General features: G+C 42.1%; 1 protein-coding gene across 1 annotated transcript in view; it reads right to left on the reverse strand.

Moving 5' to 3' along the window:
- The window catches only part of smad3a (SMAD family member 3a), a 32,249-nt gene extending 15,797 nt beyond the window's left edge, over window positions 1–16,452 (reverse strand). Inside the window, exon 1 of the mRNA XM_083760076.1 lies at window positions 15,681–16,452. Coding sequence (XP_083616202.1) covers window positions 15,681–15,883 — 203 coding nt within the window. The 5' untranslated portion in view covers window positions 15,884–16,452. The remainder of the gene's footprint in view (window positions 1–15,680) is intronic.
- Window positions 16,453–17,141: the final 689 nt, after the last annotated feature.

Here is a 17,141-nt window from a genome sequence, read left to right on the forward strand (position 1 = left end):
GCATGTTTTGCACAATAACATTAGTCTTTTCATTATGTCTGCCCACGATCTCTGTGATTCATACAGTACGTTTGTTTACCTCAGTCACTGATACTAAAATCTGATATTTTTATTTTTTCTATGAACCTGTGACCTGACACCCATACTGTTACAAAAGGAAAATACAAAGATTTTGAAAAGAAAGCAAAAAAAACAGGCATTGCTCCAGTGCCTCATTCCTTTTGTCTAATGATGTGCTGCTCCAGAGATTCCACGCCCCGGACCTGTCGTTGGCTGTGCCGTGGTACTTATTAAGCTTCTTATTAAGCTTCTCTGTGTAGCTAGAAAATGCATTTTGTTTAATTGGATTCACGAAAAACCTCCATCAGTGACTCAGTGGTATAGAGACATCTACAGAGTACTTCCAATGGAAAGGCTCAGTGCCAAATTAAAAGAGAGAGAAAATAACTTTATGAATATATGGCAGCCGCTGATAGATTACTTGCCCAGGGATCTATCTACTGTGATTTATAAAGGAAATGATTCATTGGATTGGAGAGCCCCAGCTGTACTGCAATTTGCCTTCTGATGTAGATACCTTTATTGAAAGGATAAGCCCTTTGAGATGTCACATCTCATTTTAGAGGGGGTCCTCAACACAGATACATTGTACAATACAGTTCACAAAACAATACAACAGCACAAACACACACAGACAGGACAAAACAAAACAGAACAGAACAAAAGCTCTCCCAGAGATAGCTCCCACCCCACTGTTTCAACCCTAAATAGCAGAGTTCATATGGGGAAAAATATACCCATTGCACAATAAGACCATGTTACTAAGCAATAAAACAAACAAGCAATACCAGCATGCATAATGTGATAATAATGAACAGCAGCACAGAACCAGCAGGGAACACATATGAAGGTACATGTGCCCATGTGTGTTGTTATGCATGTATATGTACAGTATGTATATATAATATATGTGTATATATATTTGTCTCGGCTCCGTCGAGCGTCCTAGGATAAGCTACTTCCGGTAGACTTGAACTGTGGCCTTTCAAAATAAGAGCTCAAATTTAAAGAAAATGCTGGCGTGAATTAGAACCTAATTTTTCAATAAATGCTAGCGGAGTAAGAGTTAAGAGGCCTGGGGGTCGATTATGCAAGTGGAACAATATTACATATAATATTACAGTTTTAAGAGGTGGGGGCGTGTGGAATGTCATATAACAATTATGGGCATGGTAAGAAGCGCTTTCGACACCCCGTGGAGTGCGCAAAATGGCCGTGAATTAGTCATGGGAGTGTTTAAGGAGTGTTTGAGACGTACCCAATCAACATGTCCGTACTATTCTCTTTACCAGTCAGCTGATGTCACATACGGAATGCGCACTTTGGGGATCGTGGTATTACATTTCTTCAGGCTGGCACCATAGAAGACATGACATGCCTTTGTCACATTTGGGTTAATTATTCCTATTGCACTGCATGCTATCACCTTTATGCCTCAAAAGAACAGACCCACCTATACCTTTCAGATCGGAATGGAACTGCGAGTAGATAGCAGCATATTGGCAAATTGGCAATCCATGCGTAATGTTCCCAGAATCGTCTAACCCCCGAACATGCAAGTTCGTTTGATATTGTTTAATTCGATAACGATAGAACCATGTACCATACAGCGAATGAAAGCAAGATTCCTAAGGAATATGGAGATTTTTACATTTAATAAAACGGTTGAGAAATGAGAGAACCATGAGTGTTTATAGGCTAATATCAAAGTTTTTTTATGAAAGACAAACGGGCTGTGAACTTGAAGAGCTCAATCACCATCCCGACACGGAAGAAATATAGCCTAGTGAATGCATGTATATGCACTGTTGCACTTGCACTCAGTAGCCTACACACGCTCTTTATTTGTTTCTATTGAAAAACACCAGTAAAATAACGTTTATTATATTTTATTTCATTCAAGTCACGACGAAGGAATGAGTTGAATGCGTGCTGCGTAATGCTGTGGCCCCGATGGTATGGTCTTCGCTGAGTTCGCTCGTAGCATTTTATTGAAGAAGACTTGAATCGGGTGTGATACAGCGTATGAAAGCAAACTTCCCAAGGATTATGGAGATGTTTTTATTTTTTTTAAAGGTTGAGAAATGTAAGAATTATGGCCGTTTCTAATCTCAACATTTTACCAAAGAAAGCCTCTCTCTTTGCCGCAGCAGAGAGCTCTGTTGCCATGTCCCATAGAAACAACTAAATCGGTCTATAAAAATAATCCCAAAAGAAGCGCATATAACAGGGGTCTGTAACCTATTTTAAATGAAGTGCCATGTTTTTATTTTCTAGATAGTGAGTCTGCCATATCCAGATTAATTTTAATGACACCACATTAAATATATATATTATATATATATATATATATATATATATATTATATATTATATTTGTGATTGTCCACAAATATAAGTTCTTCCTTCTTTTTAAATATTTTCTTGCGCATTGTTATAATGATCATTATATATCCCCTGCAGTCAGAGTTCATAGTTTTAATGAATGAATGTGATGCATTGTGAGCTGGTATAGATCTGCTATTTTCAAAAGTAATCTTGGAAAAAAATAATTAAATTTTTGGATTAGCCGTCCTTAGTTGGGCAAATGCATTCATCTGGGGATCCTTGACATGGGAATGTGCTGTGTGAGGATCACTGGTTTAAACAACATTAGGAGAAAAGCCCAAATAACCACTTTAGAAACAAGAAAAGCAACCACAAATAGTACAACTACCAATATTTACAAGCAACTTTACAGAAAAAGAAGCCGCTTATAATAAACAGACATGGCAACACTCTAGCAGCCTCCCAGAGCCGCTCAAGTGTACAATCAAACAGTGCTTTTTGCGTTTATGAGGTGGTCAGACCCACGTCTAATCGTTATGCCTAAGTGTTTTTAGGTCAAGGGGCTTAATAGCAAATTGCGCAAAGCGAAAATAATTAACATATGGACACTCCCACAATGCTAAAATATTCAGGTACGCCGTATGCCATATGTGTGTGCGTTCAACACGGGCCGATATGCCTTTCATAATACGAATGTGCGCAGAGCGAGGGCAATTTATGTATTACCCCATTGTAAAACGCATCTTCAAAATCTGGGCCCTTGTTGCACGTCTTTTTTCGTGTCTTTTAATACCGCTAATCACCTTTTTCATGAAATTATCATTTACTAACAAAGTCTGATTTAAGACTTTGTTAGTAAGAAAGAATAAAGAATGTATTTATTTGGACAACACCACAAACATTTCAACCCTGCACAGCACCGTTTGAGTCTGGGCTCCTCTCCAAATCTGGGGTGTGAGTCACTGTGAGAGGTACAGTATCTATCCCATAATGGCTGATGATCATTCTTCAACATTGGGGTCTGGACAACAACGTTTTATTATGAAACATCATCTATAATCTATATGACAACTATCAGCACACTGGTTGCTCAACCAGTATCTGTGTCCAGCTTGATTCCCTGCTGAGAACCTGTGAATCCTCCTTACCACCCTCTCGCTCTCTCGCCAATGCTGCTGTCTGAATAGTGACTACAGCACTAACAGCAGTAATTGCCATAAAAAATAAAACATCTTAATAGTTAATTAATAGTAGTGTAGCGCGCCACAGAGTGGCGCGCTACGAGCTTGTAGGTCTGCTATTTTTGAAAAATCGAAGAATGACTGACGTAGAAGACATTTTTTTAATCTGATCTCAGGTCAGAATGGAAAACTGTCAGGATGTAGAAGACATTTTTAGAATCTGATCTCAGGTCAGAATGGGTTAAAATCGTATGAAATTGCACTCCAGCAGCACAGCAGCTTATTGTATATATCTAGAAATATAATCACACAGCATTTCTCACTCTCTCTCCCTCTTCTCTGGAAAAGCCATTAGACATCTCTCTTTCCTTCCTTACAAAAAAGATGTGGATGGAAGTAGGGGGGTGGGAGTAGAAAACTAGGTGATATCATAGGACTGGAGTGTGTGCTGCCTTGGACCAGAGAGAGGGGGTCTCTGAGGCGAAATAAGAGACCAGCAGACAGACAGCCAGAGAAGCCAGACGACCGTAGTCTGGATTGAAAAGGTGGGTAAAGGCTGGGGGTCAAAACCAGCTGCATTTTGAGTCAAACATATTAATAACAGCATTAAGTACGTTTCTTTCCAGGGTCCTGTTTGAGGGGTTTTTCTTCCAGTAAGTCAGTTATCTATCTAGTGGTGCCACATACAACTTTGGATGTGTGACTTTTTTATTTTTGATGGTAAAACCTAAGAAAATACAAAAAACTAATACACCATGACTTTTCCCATAACACAGATTAATTTCATTACCTACGTATATTAGCTAAGGCATTCTGATCACCAAATTTGATTTGCACCTTTATATATTATAGATTTATATCCTTTTTTTTTTTTTAACAAAAAATTATTACATTTCAAGTATGAGCCTGACATATTCAGGCCCACAAAAAAAACATTGTGTGCTATAAGAGGGCATGGGTAAACTAGCAACCAAGACTGTATGGTCCCTGGTTTATTTTGACAGTGACAGACAGAGAGTCAGCAATGGCGTAAAGTAAGCAGGCCACTCTGACACACAGCAAATAGCCAGGAGTCAAACCAGGGACACACAGTATAATGTGGTATATAGTGCATGCATTTGGGTCGTCCCCAGCTGTCTGCAAAAATAACCATAAAGATGAGAATGTTCTGAAATTACATTTGAAATGCAAATGCTTATATGATTAAAATCATCAGCATAATGAAAATTACATGCCATTCCACAGAACATCATCACAGTCACTTTCTCTATTATCAAGCTGCCCATCATGCCCTAGTTAATTGGCGTTGTGCAACTATATACAGCAACTCTGAGTCTGGACCACTGGGTCATCGGTAATCTCTGATCCGGCTTCCAGTTCCACAACTTTTGTTCAATGATTTCATCCCACCAGCTTTGATCTTTTCGCTCCGCGAATTAAGACCCCTCCCATTACTCTGACAGATTAATACTAATCTCTCATCCTCACTGCTTAAAGAAACCTTGTAGTTCCAGACCAGTCAAGCTGTTTTCCATACTCGCACACATCCATCTGTAGCAAAGCGCTTGTAGCAGAGGTGCTAGTGGCCGGTTGGAGCACAAAGGCAGGCTTGTTGTCTGGTGTGTGTGTGTGTGTGTGTGTGTGTGTGTGTGTGTGTGTGTGTGTGTGTGTGTGTGTGTGTGTGTGTGTGTGTGTGTGTGTGTGTGTGTGTGTGTGTGTGTGTGTGTGTGTGTGTGTGTGTGTGTGTGTGTGTGTGTGTGTGTGTGTGCTCCCCTGCAGATAGTGAGACAGCCAGGGCCAAGTTGAGGCAGAGCCGTCTCTGGCAGTCTAACCCCCTCCACCCCTGGAGCAGCCGCAAACCAAACAGCAGCCCACGCCCTCCCCAAGGCACTGCAAGAGCATTCCACTGGCCTGACTAACCACACACACACACACACACACACACACACACACACAGACAGACTGAGACATATACAGTAAACCCCAGATAAAGAAGGATGTTGGATGTAATAAAATGCAATATTGAGATTACTTCCTCTATGTTCCGCTCTGGGTGCACCAATAGTGTGATATTACAACAGTTTTAGTCAACAAATCGGATGCAATACAGTGCAAAGAGTTTTTGTAGTGAACTAACACACAAAATTAAGTAAGTGAAGTGAGTGTGTACCTGGATAGTACTTTTGTTATTGTTTGACTTGTGGATCACAGCACAATGTCAGTAATCCATGCCAAATCCTGATAATTAAGAAAACTTTGCTATTGACCACTTGTCCCTACATACCCTGACTGTACTTAGTTGACTAGTGGCTTCCCCAACAAACTCAGTTGCAACGCATTGTGAGTTTATAGATCTGCATCTGCTATTTTCACCAAATGTTCACCACCACCACCACCACCATCACCACCACAGAATAGGTAAACTAGCATTCATGTGGTGAAGTTATGTAATGAAATAAACCTGGTTTAGATACAATCAATTTCAATCAGGGTTTTTATCCGGCATCCTACTACAACTACACAGGGTACAAAGTAATGTTTTTTGTCAGGTGCTACGATGCGTAGCACCATGTCCCGTACAAGCATATGACGTGATGAAGATATGTACCAATGCCAGGGTATAGCAAGTAGGCACTCGACAGAGTGCAGTTCTAGTTTACTACTGTAATTACAGCTGCCACCCACAGACAGACAGACAGCACACATACTCTCTGTGACCTTGCTGCTATCGTGAGGCTGATCGAAGAACAATGCTGTCTCAGATGACTCAACGATGACCACCTCGACGTGAAACCTATATGTGCAACACCTACGCGAAAGTCTGTCTGCACTGTGTAGGCCTACTGTACGTGTTGGTGTACAGCTCCGTTTGTTGTTTCAACACGGGACATGAAATGAAAATACACAAGTCTATATACACACATGATCAACACAGGATGCACAGCTGCTTCTATTCATTATACTAAATAAGACAGGATGTATTGACAGAGAGAGAGAGACAGCATGTGTGTGTGAGAGAGTGTGTTCCTACAGGTGGAGGAGGAAGCAGAGCAGGTGCATGTTATACTTCCTGCATACGGTGTGTGTGTGTGTGTGTGTGTGTGTGTGTTTCATGTTGACTAGTACCATCTTTGACAATACCAGACACAGGTGGGTGGCTCTATTGACGTTGTCCCACTGTCTTCCCGTGGGCCTGTGTAGAGAGTCTGGAAAACACACTTATCTCGGTTATCAGCCAAAGAGGTTTCTCTGTTCCACACCGCAGTAACCGCAGCCTGCTGCCTGATAACCACCTCTTCTATATTAACACTTGATACTTGATAGTGTACGAATTAGGGCTGACCTTCGATAGTTTTTTTTAAGTCGAAGCTTCTAGCCCTAAAAACGAGCTGAATTCGAAGCCCCCCGCTTATCTTGCTGTTCTTCCTTATTCAGCCTGACATTTCTTCCATACGCTCCTCACATTTATTGGCCATCATGCTAGGCCCTCCATCCACCAGTGTCCTCTGAAGCCCATCGTAGAGTGAAGTTGTGATTTCAGTGTGTGTGTTTTTCTGTGAAGCTCATCATTAGTGTTGTCAGCAGTATTTAATGTGTCAAAACATGGTGGTTGATTGCACATCTTCAATAATTTAATAACACTTTTCTGCCTTGGCTTTTGGGTCCTCTGAGGCCCCTTTTACACCCAAATAACTTTGATTCTAGAACTGGTTTCATTCTAGATTCTTGGAACCTTGGTGCTTTCCATTTCTTGGTTCAAGTTCCGAACAAACTTTTAGGGTTCTGAACCAATTCATTTTCAGTGGAAACACTCTGAACTCGTTCCGGAACCGGTTCAACCCTGGTGGAAAAGGAGCCTGAGTCCACTCCATTGCACTTTTGGGCTTTCTCACCATCTGTCGTTGTGTAAATGGAGAAATAGAATTACTAGTTCTAGTACAAGTATACATTTTTAGTATAATAATGTATAAAAAATATAGTCTACCTATGTCTCTACAAACCAAAGTCTATCAATTCCTCTCTCTCTCTTAAGCCTCTTCCATTCCCTTGTCACTCTCTTGTTTTATTCCCTTGCCATGTGTTTCTTTCTCCTGCCCTTTCCTGTTCCAACATGCAGCAGTCTGAATCAGCGGGGTCAGACTGTAGACTGGATGCCAGGGGGATGTTTGTGGACAAGACAAGACTGTTCTTCTGACTGCCAGCTAACACCCAGAACCAAGACCTCCCCGGGCAGTCTGGGAGGGTAAAAAAAGAAACAGCTAGGTGTGAGGAATCCACCACTCCTGGGTCTATGAACGCACACACGCACGGCACGCACGCACACACAGGTTGATGAGTAAGAGTAATATCTCTGCTTGTTCCCCTGATTTAACCTATCTCTATAAATGTCTCTGTCTGTCTGTACGTGTGTAATCCACATAACTCGAGAACCATTTTCCCCACCGACTTCAAATTTGACACACGCGTTCCACACCCCCGCAGATGGTGCAGTGCCCGGTGTCGAGTCGGTCGGACCCACGGTTGTCCAGAACTGCCCCAAAAAGGCCTCTGACAAAGAACTCCATATATGGGCATAAAAGGACACATACTGTACATAATAACTGGGTGTGGCATGCATTTCCGGTTGTCCAGAACCAGCACAAAAGCCTCTGCCCGGGATCAGGAATGATCGCCCCTATATCTCCATATATGGATCTGGCATTTTCTGACATCACAACACGAGCACCTCTCTAGTTTATGCCTAATGACAGCAGCAGAACAGGTAGCACAGGTAGAAAGCCAGGCCTACGGCTGCTATTGAGGTTCATGTGACAAATTTGAGACTTATTGCTCTGCTTTGAAATGTCATTGTCATCATTACAGTACAGTGAACAGTCTAGCAATAATTACTGGTCTAGACAGAAATGTCTTTGACACAGTTTTAGCGAGTACATTTTATCTTGCTAGGCAACATTTCCTAGAAGGATGATGATATATAGTACCACGGCCTGGAGTGAGCTGTTTCTTAGCACATTATGTTATACTTAAGCACAGAGTGCCGCGCTACGAGCTTGTAGATCTGCTATTTTAGAAAAATCGTGAAAATGTGCCGCAAATCTTTGAATAAATTATATATTCTTTCACAGCGAACGTTTTTAACTCAAATCTTTGCTTCTGGGGGTCCCTGGAACAACATATTTGCAGATGAGGGCCGGTGGCCAATTACATATATTTTTGGGGGTCCGTGACATGAAAATGTTTGAGAACGACTGACATAGGTACATTTGTACATACTGACAGTACAGATGCTCCTATTCTGTGAGCTTATGTTGTTCTATAAACCTCATTGTAGCCTACTCCTACTGTAACAAATCCCCCCATCCCGGATCAATACAATTATAATCTAATGGTACTAATAATACTGAGTCAGACCATCATAAAAAAAGTTAAATAAAAATTATAAATAAAAAAAACAGACTGATGATAACAGTCATACATGAGTCACCTTCCCAGTTCCCACCTTTGGCCAGTGAAGGCTTGCGCCACTTCGAACCCTCCACCTGAACACTGGATAGTGTCACATTTTAACGACTTGAAGCACTTGACACACCAATGTTTGCATTGGACGGAAGTGAGCAAATCAGAGAGCTTTAAGGTTTATGTGAAGAAAAAAAGAAAAAAGAGACACCGAAAGTGAGAAAGGGCCAGGCCATATACCACAAAGCCACAACAGCTTGCTGTGGGGTGACTAAGACTCGAAATTACACATGGGAGCCTTGCAAAACCCCAGCGGCACATAGTAACACAATGGCCTTGCCCTAGAAATACACCAAATGTGACATAACATGTAATAATCAAAGTTAAAGTGGCTGTAGCTAGCTAGTGTTCTTTTGTGGGGATTCGGGTCTATAGTACTCACTAAGACTATAGATGTTTCACTTTTAAAACTACCTGAACCTGAATACTGTTGCCAGTATACTCAAATAAGATCCTCCACATACATCTTTTGTCGCTCCATTTGCAACCCCTGAGAAACAAACAATAGAGCTACACTTGTGCTGGTGCCATTCTATTGTGAAGCCACATTATAAACCAAAAATAATCACATCCGTGTGAAGTGAGGGGCGCTCTCATCATCATACAACATCTCATTCCGGCCAATCACAATTTGCGTCCTCACGTTTGTCTTCAATGTTTGTGTTTATACGCAATGTTTGTGTTTACACGAACTCAAAACTGGCCATTCATTGTCAAAGGCATTCAATGTTTGTGTTAGGACAATATTTGTGCTTACACAAACCCTCAAAGCTGGACATAGGAGGGGCTAGCGCCCAACAAAAATCACAAATGTCATTCCGGCCAATCTCTTTTGGCCATGATGTAAATAGGTTTTCAATGCAATGAGTCCTGGGATGGTCTTTTAGATGACGCCAATCTCTTTTGGCCATGATGTAAATAGGTTTTCAATGCAATGAGTCCTGGGATGGTCTTTTAGATAAAAATGGCGTCTTCACTTTTCTGCCCTCAATATGTACTTTGCTCAGCCAATCAAATTATCGCTATGGGGTGATCAGCCAATCATCAGCCAATGTTTGTGTTCACACAAACCCTAAAAGCTGGGTATAGGAGGGGCTGGCGCCCCTCAATAACAACACATATCTATATCTACCACAATTACACTGAGTAGAACTAGAAAAGTAGTATATAGTAGTAGTTGCGACCAAATGTTGCAGTTAACTATGGAATCGTGCATTTCCCGTCAGTGTGTTGGTCAGGCACGTGACATCATCGGGGATGGAACTCCCTGATGTCATCAATATTAAAATATTAAGCCCTTATATGGAGATCCCTGATGTCATCATTATTGGCCAGCAACTCTACATCTGACCTCAAACCCTTAGATCTCCATATATGGAGCTGACCTGTTCTGACATTCCATATGTTGATCCTTCCCCATCCATCCTTCCTCTTCGTCTCTTGTCTCCCTTCCTCTTGTCTCCCTTTTCACTGATACCTGTCCATTTAAACTCTAGACGGGGGCGAAAACTAGAGATCTCAACAGGCCCGAAAATGAAGATCTTACCCCCCATGGCAAAGCACCAGCGCTCGCCCAGCAGTCTGCTGTCACCCAGGCGGATGCATGCACGCGAGCCGCGACTTTAATTACTTCTCACTGGTAGTAGTTGTCGTAGTAGTAGTAGTAAACAATAAACATAGGGTGCCATGTCAGGTCGGAATGTTGGGTGGACACTAGAGCTGGGATACCCGACCGAAACCCGACGGGTCCCGTCGGTACCCGACGGGTCGGGCTAGGGTGAGGCTCATTATCATAATTGGTCGTCGGGCTTCGGTTCGGGCAACCATGCTGTTGATATATGGAAAATAAAGTGTAAATATGAATAAAAACGATCCGACTAGTCTGTCTCTCTGTGTGTTTCCTGGTTAACCAGGACGCATGGTGCACTTTAGAGTAGCCTTTATATTAAGGTGGTGCAGCGTGACAATGCTCTGTCTGCAAGCAGCAGCACCGCTTGCAAGTTGCAACAACGCAAGCTTGCAACGCACATGCTGCAAGCAGCAGCAGCGAACGTAGCCCCATGTGAAATTGTGAACCTCAGTTCACTACGCTAATTCTGTAGGTCTGAAGCTACAGAATGATCGTAGGGATCCGAGGCTACATTATATGGGGCGCAGCTGGAAGAACCACTGAAGAGAGGAGGACGTCGTTAGCCTAGGTTGAACTCACCCACGGCGGATGCAATCCTCCTCCTCCATGACAACATGTAAACCGCGATTTTTGGATTAATATAAATAGTTTGATTTATTAGATGTTGAACAGTGAAGAGTTGAGTAGTTACTTGATCCTGCCCATGGACCATGGCAAATTAGGCTACCAATTAAATATTGCCAATGCAGAGTTGCCGATGTCAAATCAATCATCAATGCTGGTATAAAACTGCAGGAGTGTGTGCGTGTGTGTGTGTGTGTGTGTGTGTGTGTGTGTGTGTGTGTGTGTGTGTGTGTGTGTGTGTGTGTGTGTGTGTAATAATGTGTGTATATGCAACTGACTGCGCACAGTGCTGTGCAGTGTGCTTTGTAGTGTGCACGGCGTGTTATACTATAGCTATTTATTAATCAACGTAGTAGGCTAGGCTATATAAAACGGACCCCTTTCATGGTAATTTACAAGACATATAGTGTGGCATAATATGTCTAAAGGTAACAGCCAGGCAAGCTGTATGCTGTCAGTGGAATTATTAAAGTGCCTTCCTCCAAAAAAAAAGTGCCGGGTATCGGGCACGGGCCAGGCGCATATATTAATAATTAAGGTCGGGCTCGTTTCGGTTTGGACACAAAGCTGTCGGTGACGGGTTCGGTTCGGGTAGTATAAAGTCGGCCCGATCCCACCTCTAGTGGACACCAAACATACTGCATATCTATAAGCAATGACATAGTTTTATAGTCAAGCTAATTAGCTAAATAGATAGCATTAGCAAGGTATACAAAATGTACCGGTAAGTATGAAATGACATTTTCATACTTACAGCACTTAATCTGTGTAATTGATCTGATCAGGATATCCATATTCCATGCAGTCTTGCATGGAACAAATCTTTCCTCAAAACAAAAGTACTAAATGGAATGGTAAATGGACTGTATTTATATAGTGCCTCTCTCCAAATAATTTTACAATGTATTTCACCTTCACTCACATATTCACACAGACAGCATAAAGTGCTCAAACCTTCTCATCAGGAGCAATTAGGAGCAGTGATGTAAATAGGTTTTTAATGTAATGAGTCCCGGGATGAAGGGATGGTCTTTTAGATGAGTCCCAAGGACATTTTATGAGTCCCACTTCAACGACGTTAGGAGTCATATTTTGCCATTTTTACAAATTGCAGCATATAACTCCCATTTCATTTTATATGGTTATAATGTTGTTATATTCATGTAGAAAACAGAAGAAGACAGTACAGTAGTACTGTAGTGCATCCCGTGGATGCAGAGGTCGTCCCATAACTATAAACTGTGTTTTGGGATGCAAAATGCACCTTATTTAAATCTCTGTTAAGTTCAGTGTTTTGCTCAACTGGACAAATAGCCATGAGGAGCCAGGGATTGAACCGGGGCTGCCATGTCATTATTCCGACCTCTGGGTATATGGGACCTATGGGAGGTCATAGTTATGGGCATTTTTTGGAATTATGGGAGGTCGGAATTTTGAGAGGTCGGAATAATGGGTGTACACCGAACCGGGAACTTTGTGATTCCAAGACAGCCGCTCTACCTCCTGAGCCACTGTCGACCCTCAAGCCATCATCTGGAAACACAGCCATGGGGCTGTATTACAATTCTAATACAACTCTGTGGTCAGAATTCAATGTGGTCACTGTGCAGGCCAAGCATTGAATAATCCCAAATGAATTAATGGAAATCCTGGCCGCAACTGTGACAAACTTGCAATGGGTCTGGTCCACAAGATTCGATACACCACCAAGATACCCATGTACCTGTCTAAATACTTCCTTAATGTAAACGAAGTCCACACCCACAACACCAGAGGGAGTGCAACAAACCATGTACAACCCAGATTCGGCACAAACAAGGGACTAAATTCTTTTCGCTCCTATGCCACCAAAATGTGGAACGCCCTACCAACAGTCATTAAGACATGTGAATCCCTTGACTCCTTCAAAACCGCTCTCAAAGGGCACCTACGGATGGCTGCAATTCGAAACTGGCCTCTGTAAAATCTGAATCCCCCCCACCCCCCCACCCCATTTCCCTCACTGTATATTGTATATTTTCCCAGTGCTTGTATATTTTCCCTTTTTTGCTTCCCATATGATGAATTCCTGTTCTGTTCTTTAGCTATATAGAAATGTCTATTTGTATGTCTCTAAAAGGTTGTATGTCTTTAAATGTTTTGATGAATTGAACAATGTGGACCCTGTTGTAAACAAGTGTAATGCTTAATTGGGTCGTCCACTCACAGTTGACAGTCTTTGTATTGCGTTTGTGCTTAAAATGTACTGTAAATTCTACAAACTGTTAATAAATATTTCAATCAATCAATCAATCAAAACCAAGCATGGCATTTGAACCAATTGCTGAATGGGGAATATGGACAACAAGATGAAAGGATAAAGTTACGGCGTTTTTTGCTCTGCATTGCTCCATATAGTACGTTACTTCATAACTGATTGAGCATACTATGGCCTTTATGGTCCTTTATCTGAAAAGTAAACAGGTAACTCAGAGACACACAAATGTTGTGTACAATGGCCAAGCTAGATGCCTATATTTGGCAAGAAATTGAATATGGCTTTATCTGCATTGTTCACGCCAACTGGAATTCTACTCCATTCCACTTTCTTCAAAACGGATATAATTGTCCTTCACACATACCTCCCTAGACAACAGTATTCAGCAGCATGCCTACTGTAAAAGTGCAGTAAATACTAGGACTCTTCAAACAACATTATTTTCTTGAAGAATGTGTCTTGTTAGAACTACAATAATTACAAAGCTACATACACAGGACCACCTAGATTTCTCTGCTACCGCAATTATGATCACCCTATAGATTCCACTACTACTCCTTGCTTTCCGCAGCGCACAGCTGTCCACAGTGGCTACTCACTATAGCTGACCATCTGATCAGCTGGCCGGTGATGGGCCTGCCACAGTTCATGTGTCAGGAAGATAAGGGAGCGAAACTCCCCATGGGACAGGCCCGAGCAGGCTTGCGGCAGCTGCTGTGAGCCGGCCGGCATGTTGGGAATGAACAGAACAGGGATGCAGGTACCACAAGGCCAGCTCTCCAGGGAAACATTGATCTGAGGTCATCTTAACGCACTCCACCGCTTCCCCTCTGCATTAGTGGGTAGGAATATGAAACTGGAAACAAACATTTAACTTTCCAGGCAAGCTTAAAACTTTGGATACAGGCCCGGGCGTATGCACACTATGATATGCAAAACACTTGTGGCAGTTAAGAATGTGGGAGTGCCCTGTGTCAGATTTGATTTCAGCTGGCATACTACAGTGGAGATATCTTCTGAGGGCTGAGGGTCCGAGGCCTTTTTTTTGCTTGCTGCTGACAAAACGTGTGAAGCAAATCACTGCCAGTGCCAACTCCTGCCAAGCATGGCAATGTAGAGTGCTGACTGTATTGCAGCATTTGCATTTTGCAGTCAGAGTAAAAAACAGCAGTAACTGACAGTGTAACATTCACAACATTGTCTGAACATGGGAAGGTGGAGGTCAGCTTACAATTCGAATGGCCACATTCCGAAAGCTTCAAAGCAAAAAGGAGTCAGCATGGTGTGTGTGTGTGTGTGTTTACCAACAGTTCCCCTACCTAGAGAGACTTTCACTTGTCTCCACAAGGCAGTGCAGCAACCATAGCATGAAGCCTTTCAGCCTCATAAAGCGCATTGAATGATTTCACCGACGGCGGGCAGTAATTTTGCCGAATGAATGCCAATGTTTGATTATGGGTTGTTGTGTGCTGCGACTGCGATTGCACTGTCTGCTTCACAACATGGCGTGGTAGAATATAAACCCAATTCCCACAGGCTCGCCTACGCGCAAAACACAAACAAACCCACCGTGCTAGAAAGCGTCCCAGATTAAGGCCAAGTTATATAACATGGCTCCATGTGTACAGTGTGTGTGCGCGCGCGCACTATATCATATTATATGGACAGATGAGTGAACAGATCATGGGTTCAAAGAAGGACACGTTTGCAGCTATATTGTATAATAATCTTAGACGGGTATGTGCCTATTATATTTACCAGTGATTTGGCAAAGTCTCAGTACACAAAGAAAGCAATCAAAGGTGTCATTCTTAATTTCTTATCACGCATGCGAGATTAGAAAGTAAATGCTCGATCAGTGGGTGACCATATCATCATCACCATGATCTCGATCCAACAGTGAACTAGAAGTGCTGCTTTGTGCACATTTCCATTTATTATGTAACACTGCGTTAGCGTTACACTGACTCGGGATGGACTGTCTGTAGCTGTGGTTTCAGACACCGTGTATAATAATAGGTGAGTGTGCGTAGAATAATCCAGCCACAGCCACTGTAGGCTCGTCAGTGCAGTGGATCTTTTACCTCGGTATGGTGATGCATTTGGTGTTGATGTTTTGCGTGGTGATGGCTTTCTCGAGCTCGTCCAACTGTCCCGTTTTCTTCAACTTCTTCACCAGGCTCTTCACCGCCTTCTCGCACCATTTCTCCTCCTGCCCGTTCTGCTCTCCCTTCTTCCAGCCCAGAAGTCTTTTCACAATGGGGGGAGTGAAAGGCAAAATTGACATATTTGAGTTCAGTCAAAGTCCTTCCAGTGCTGAGGTCCGCACGTTGGCGAAATGAAAATCCGCAAACAAATCTTATATTTGTTGAGACGGTGCCAGGTGTATGGAAAATGTGGTGTTTAAAAAAACAACCAATTGTTTAGTAAACTCCACGGCAACGCCGAAGCATCACATTGAAAAGGTTTCAGTCCTTGGTGTTCAGTTCAGTCCGCCTGTGTGTGTCTGGAGCTCTGCGATTAACGCAATGTGCAACCCAGCGGGAGATTTGGTACTACTCCGCGAAGAAACCTAGTTCTGTCTAGTCCTACACATCTACGTTTGGATTAGTTTTAAATAGGCTACTCCCAATATAAAGGTTATAACCAAACAACACACGCGACTTAAACTGCATTAGTCCTGGTGACAGTGTATTACGCCGGTGGTGGAGAGGTTGTCGTTGTATTATTCTTCGACCAACAAATAAGTTTGGTTAAGTTCAGAGTCATCCGCTGTCCCAGGTTCCTCGTCTGAAGTCTGCTAGGAGTCTGCCTCAAATGCAAATGCAGCAACCAGCCAGCAGCCCAGCAGCCTCTGTTTAGACTCCTCATTCAGAGCCGTGAAAGACCACTGATAGAGAGCAGCTGGCCAAATGTACCGCGTAGCCTTCATTGCACAATCCCTGCCTTTTTCCAGGCTGACTGACAAAACTGCATGCTGTTGTGGTTATAGCACTGCAGTAGTGCCTTTCTGACAATACAGTGACGTAGCCTATAGTATACCTGTCCTGCTACACACATACCGTTGCATTGGTTTGGTTATAGACTATATATAACACAGCAAGGAATTAACACATTAAAAAAAAATATATATATATATGTATATATATATTTTTTTTTTTAAACATATGTTTATTGATTTTTCATTACAACCAAGTAATTTCAAAACAATTCTTTACATATATTTTCCCCCTACATCCCCATGGCAGCACAAATACAAACACAATCTTTGAAGAATCATCAGGCAATGTTCATAAATACAGAACAAAAAATAATAATAACAACAAAAGAAAACAAACAATTACAAAAACACATACATTACATACAGTTAAATCAAACATGCACAATGTCCGTCCATTAAAACATAATTAACGGGAAACTCAACATCACGTTCAACTCGACTTTGACAGATAGTGGATGGATTTTTTTTACCAGCTGGCAGCTACCCACACATTTCAGTTACTTAGAAAGAAGGATGGAAGGAAGAAAAAAATCAAATAGCTGCA

The sequence above is a fragment of the Protomyctophum parallelum genome (genome assembly GCF_964188405.1).
Source record: "Protomyctophum parallelum genome assembly, chromosome: 2".
NCBI lineage: Eukaryota > Metazoa > Chordata > Actinopteri > Myctophiformes > Myctophidae > Protomyctophum > Protomyctophum parallelum.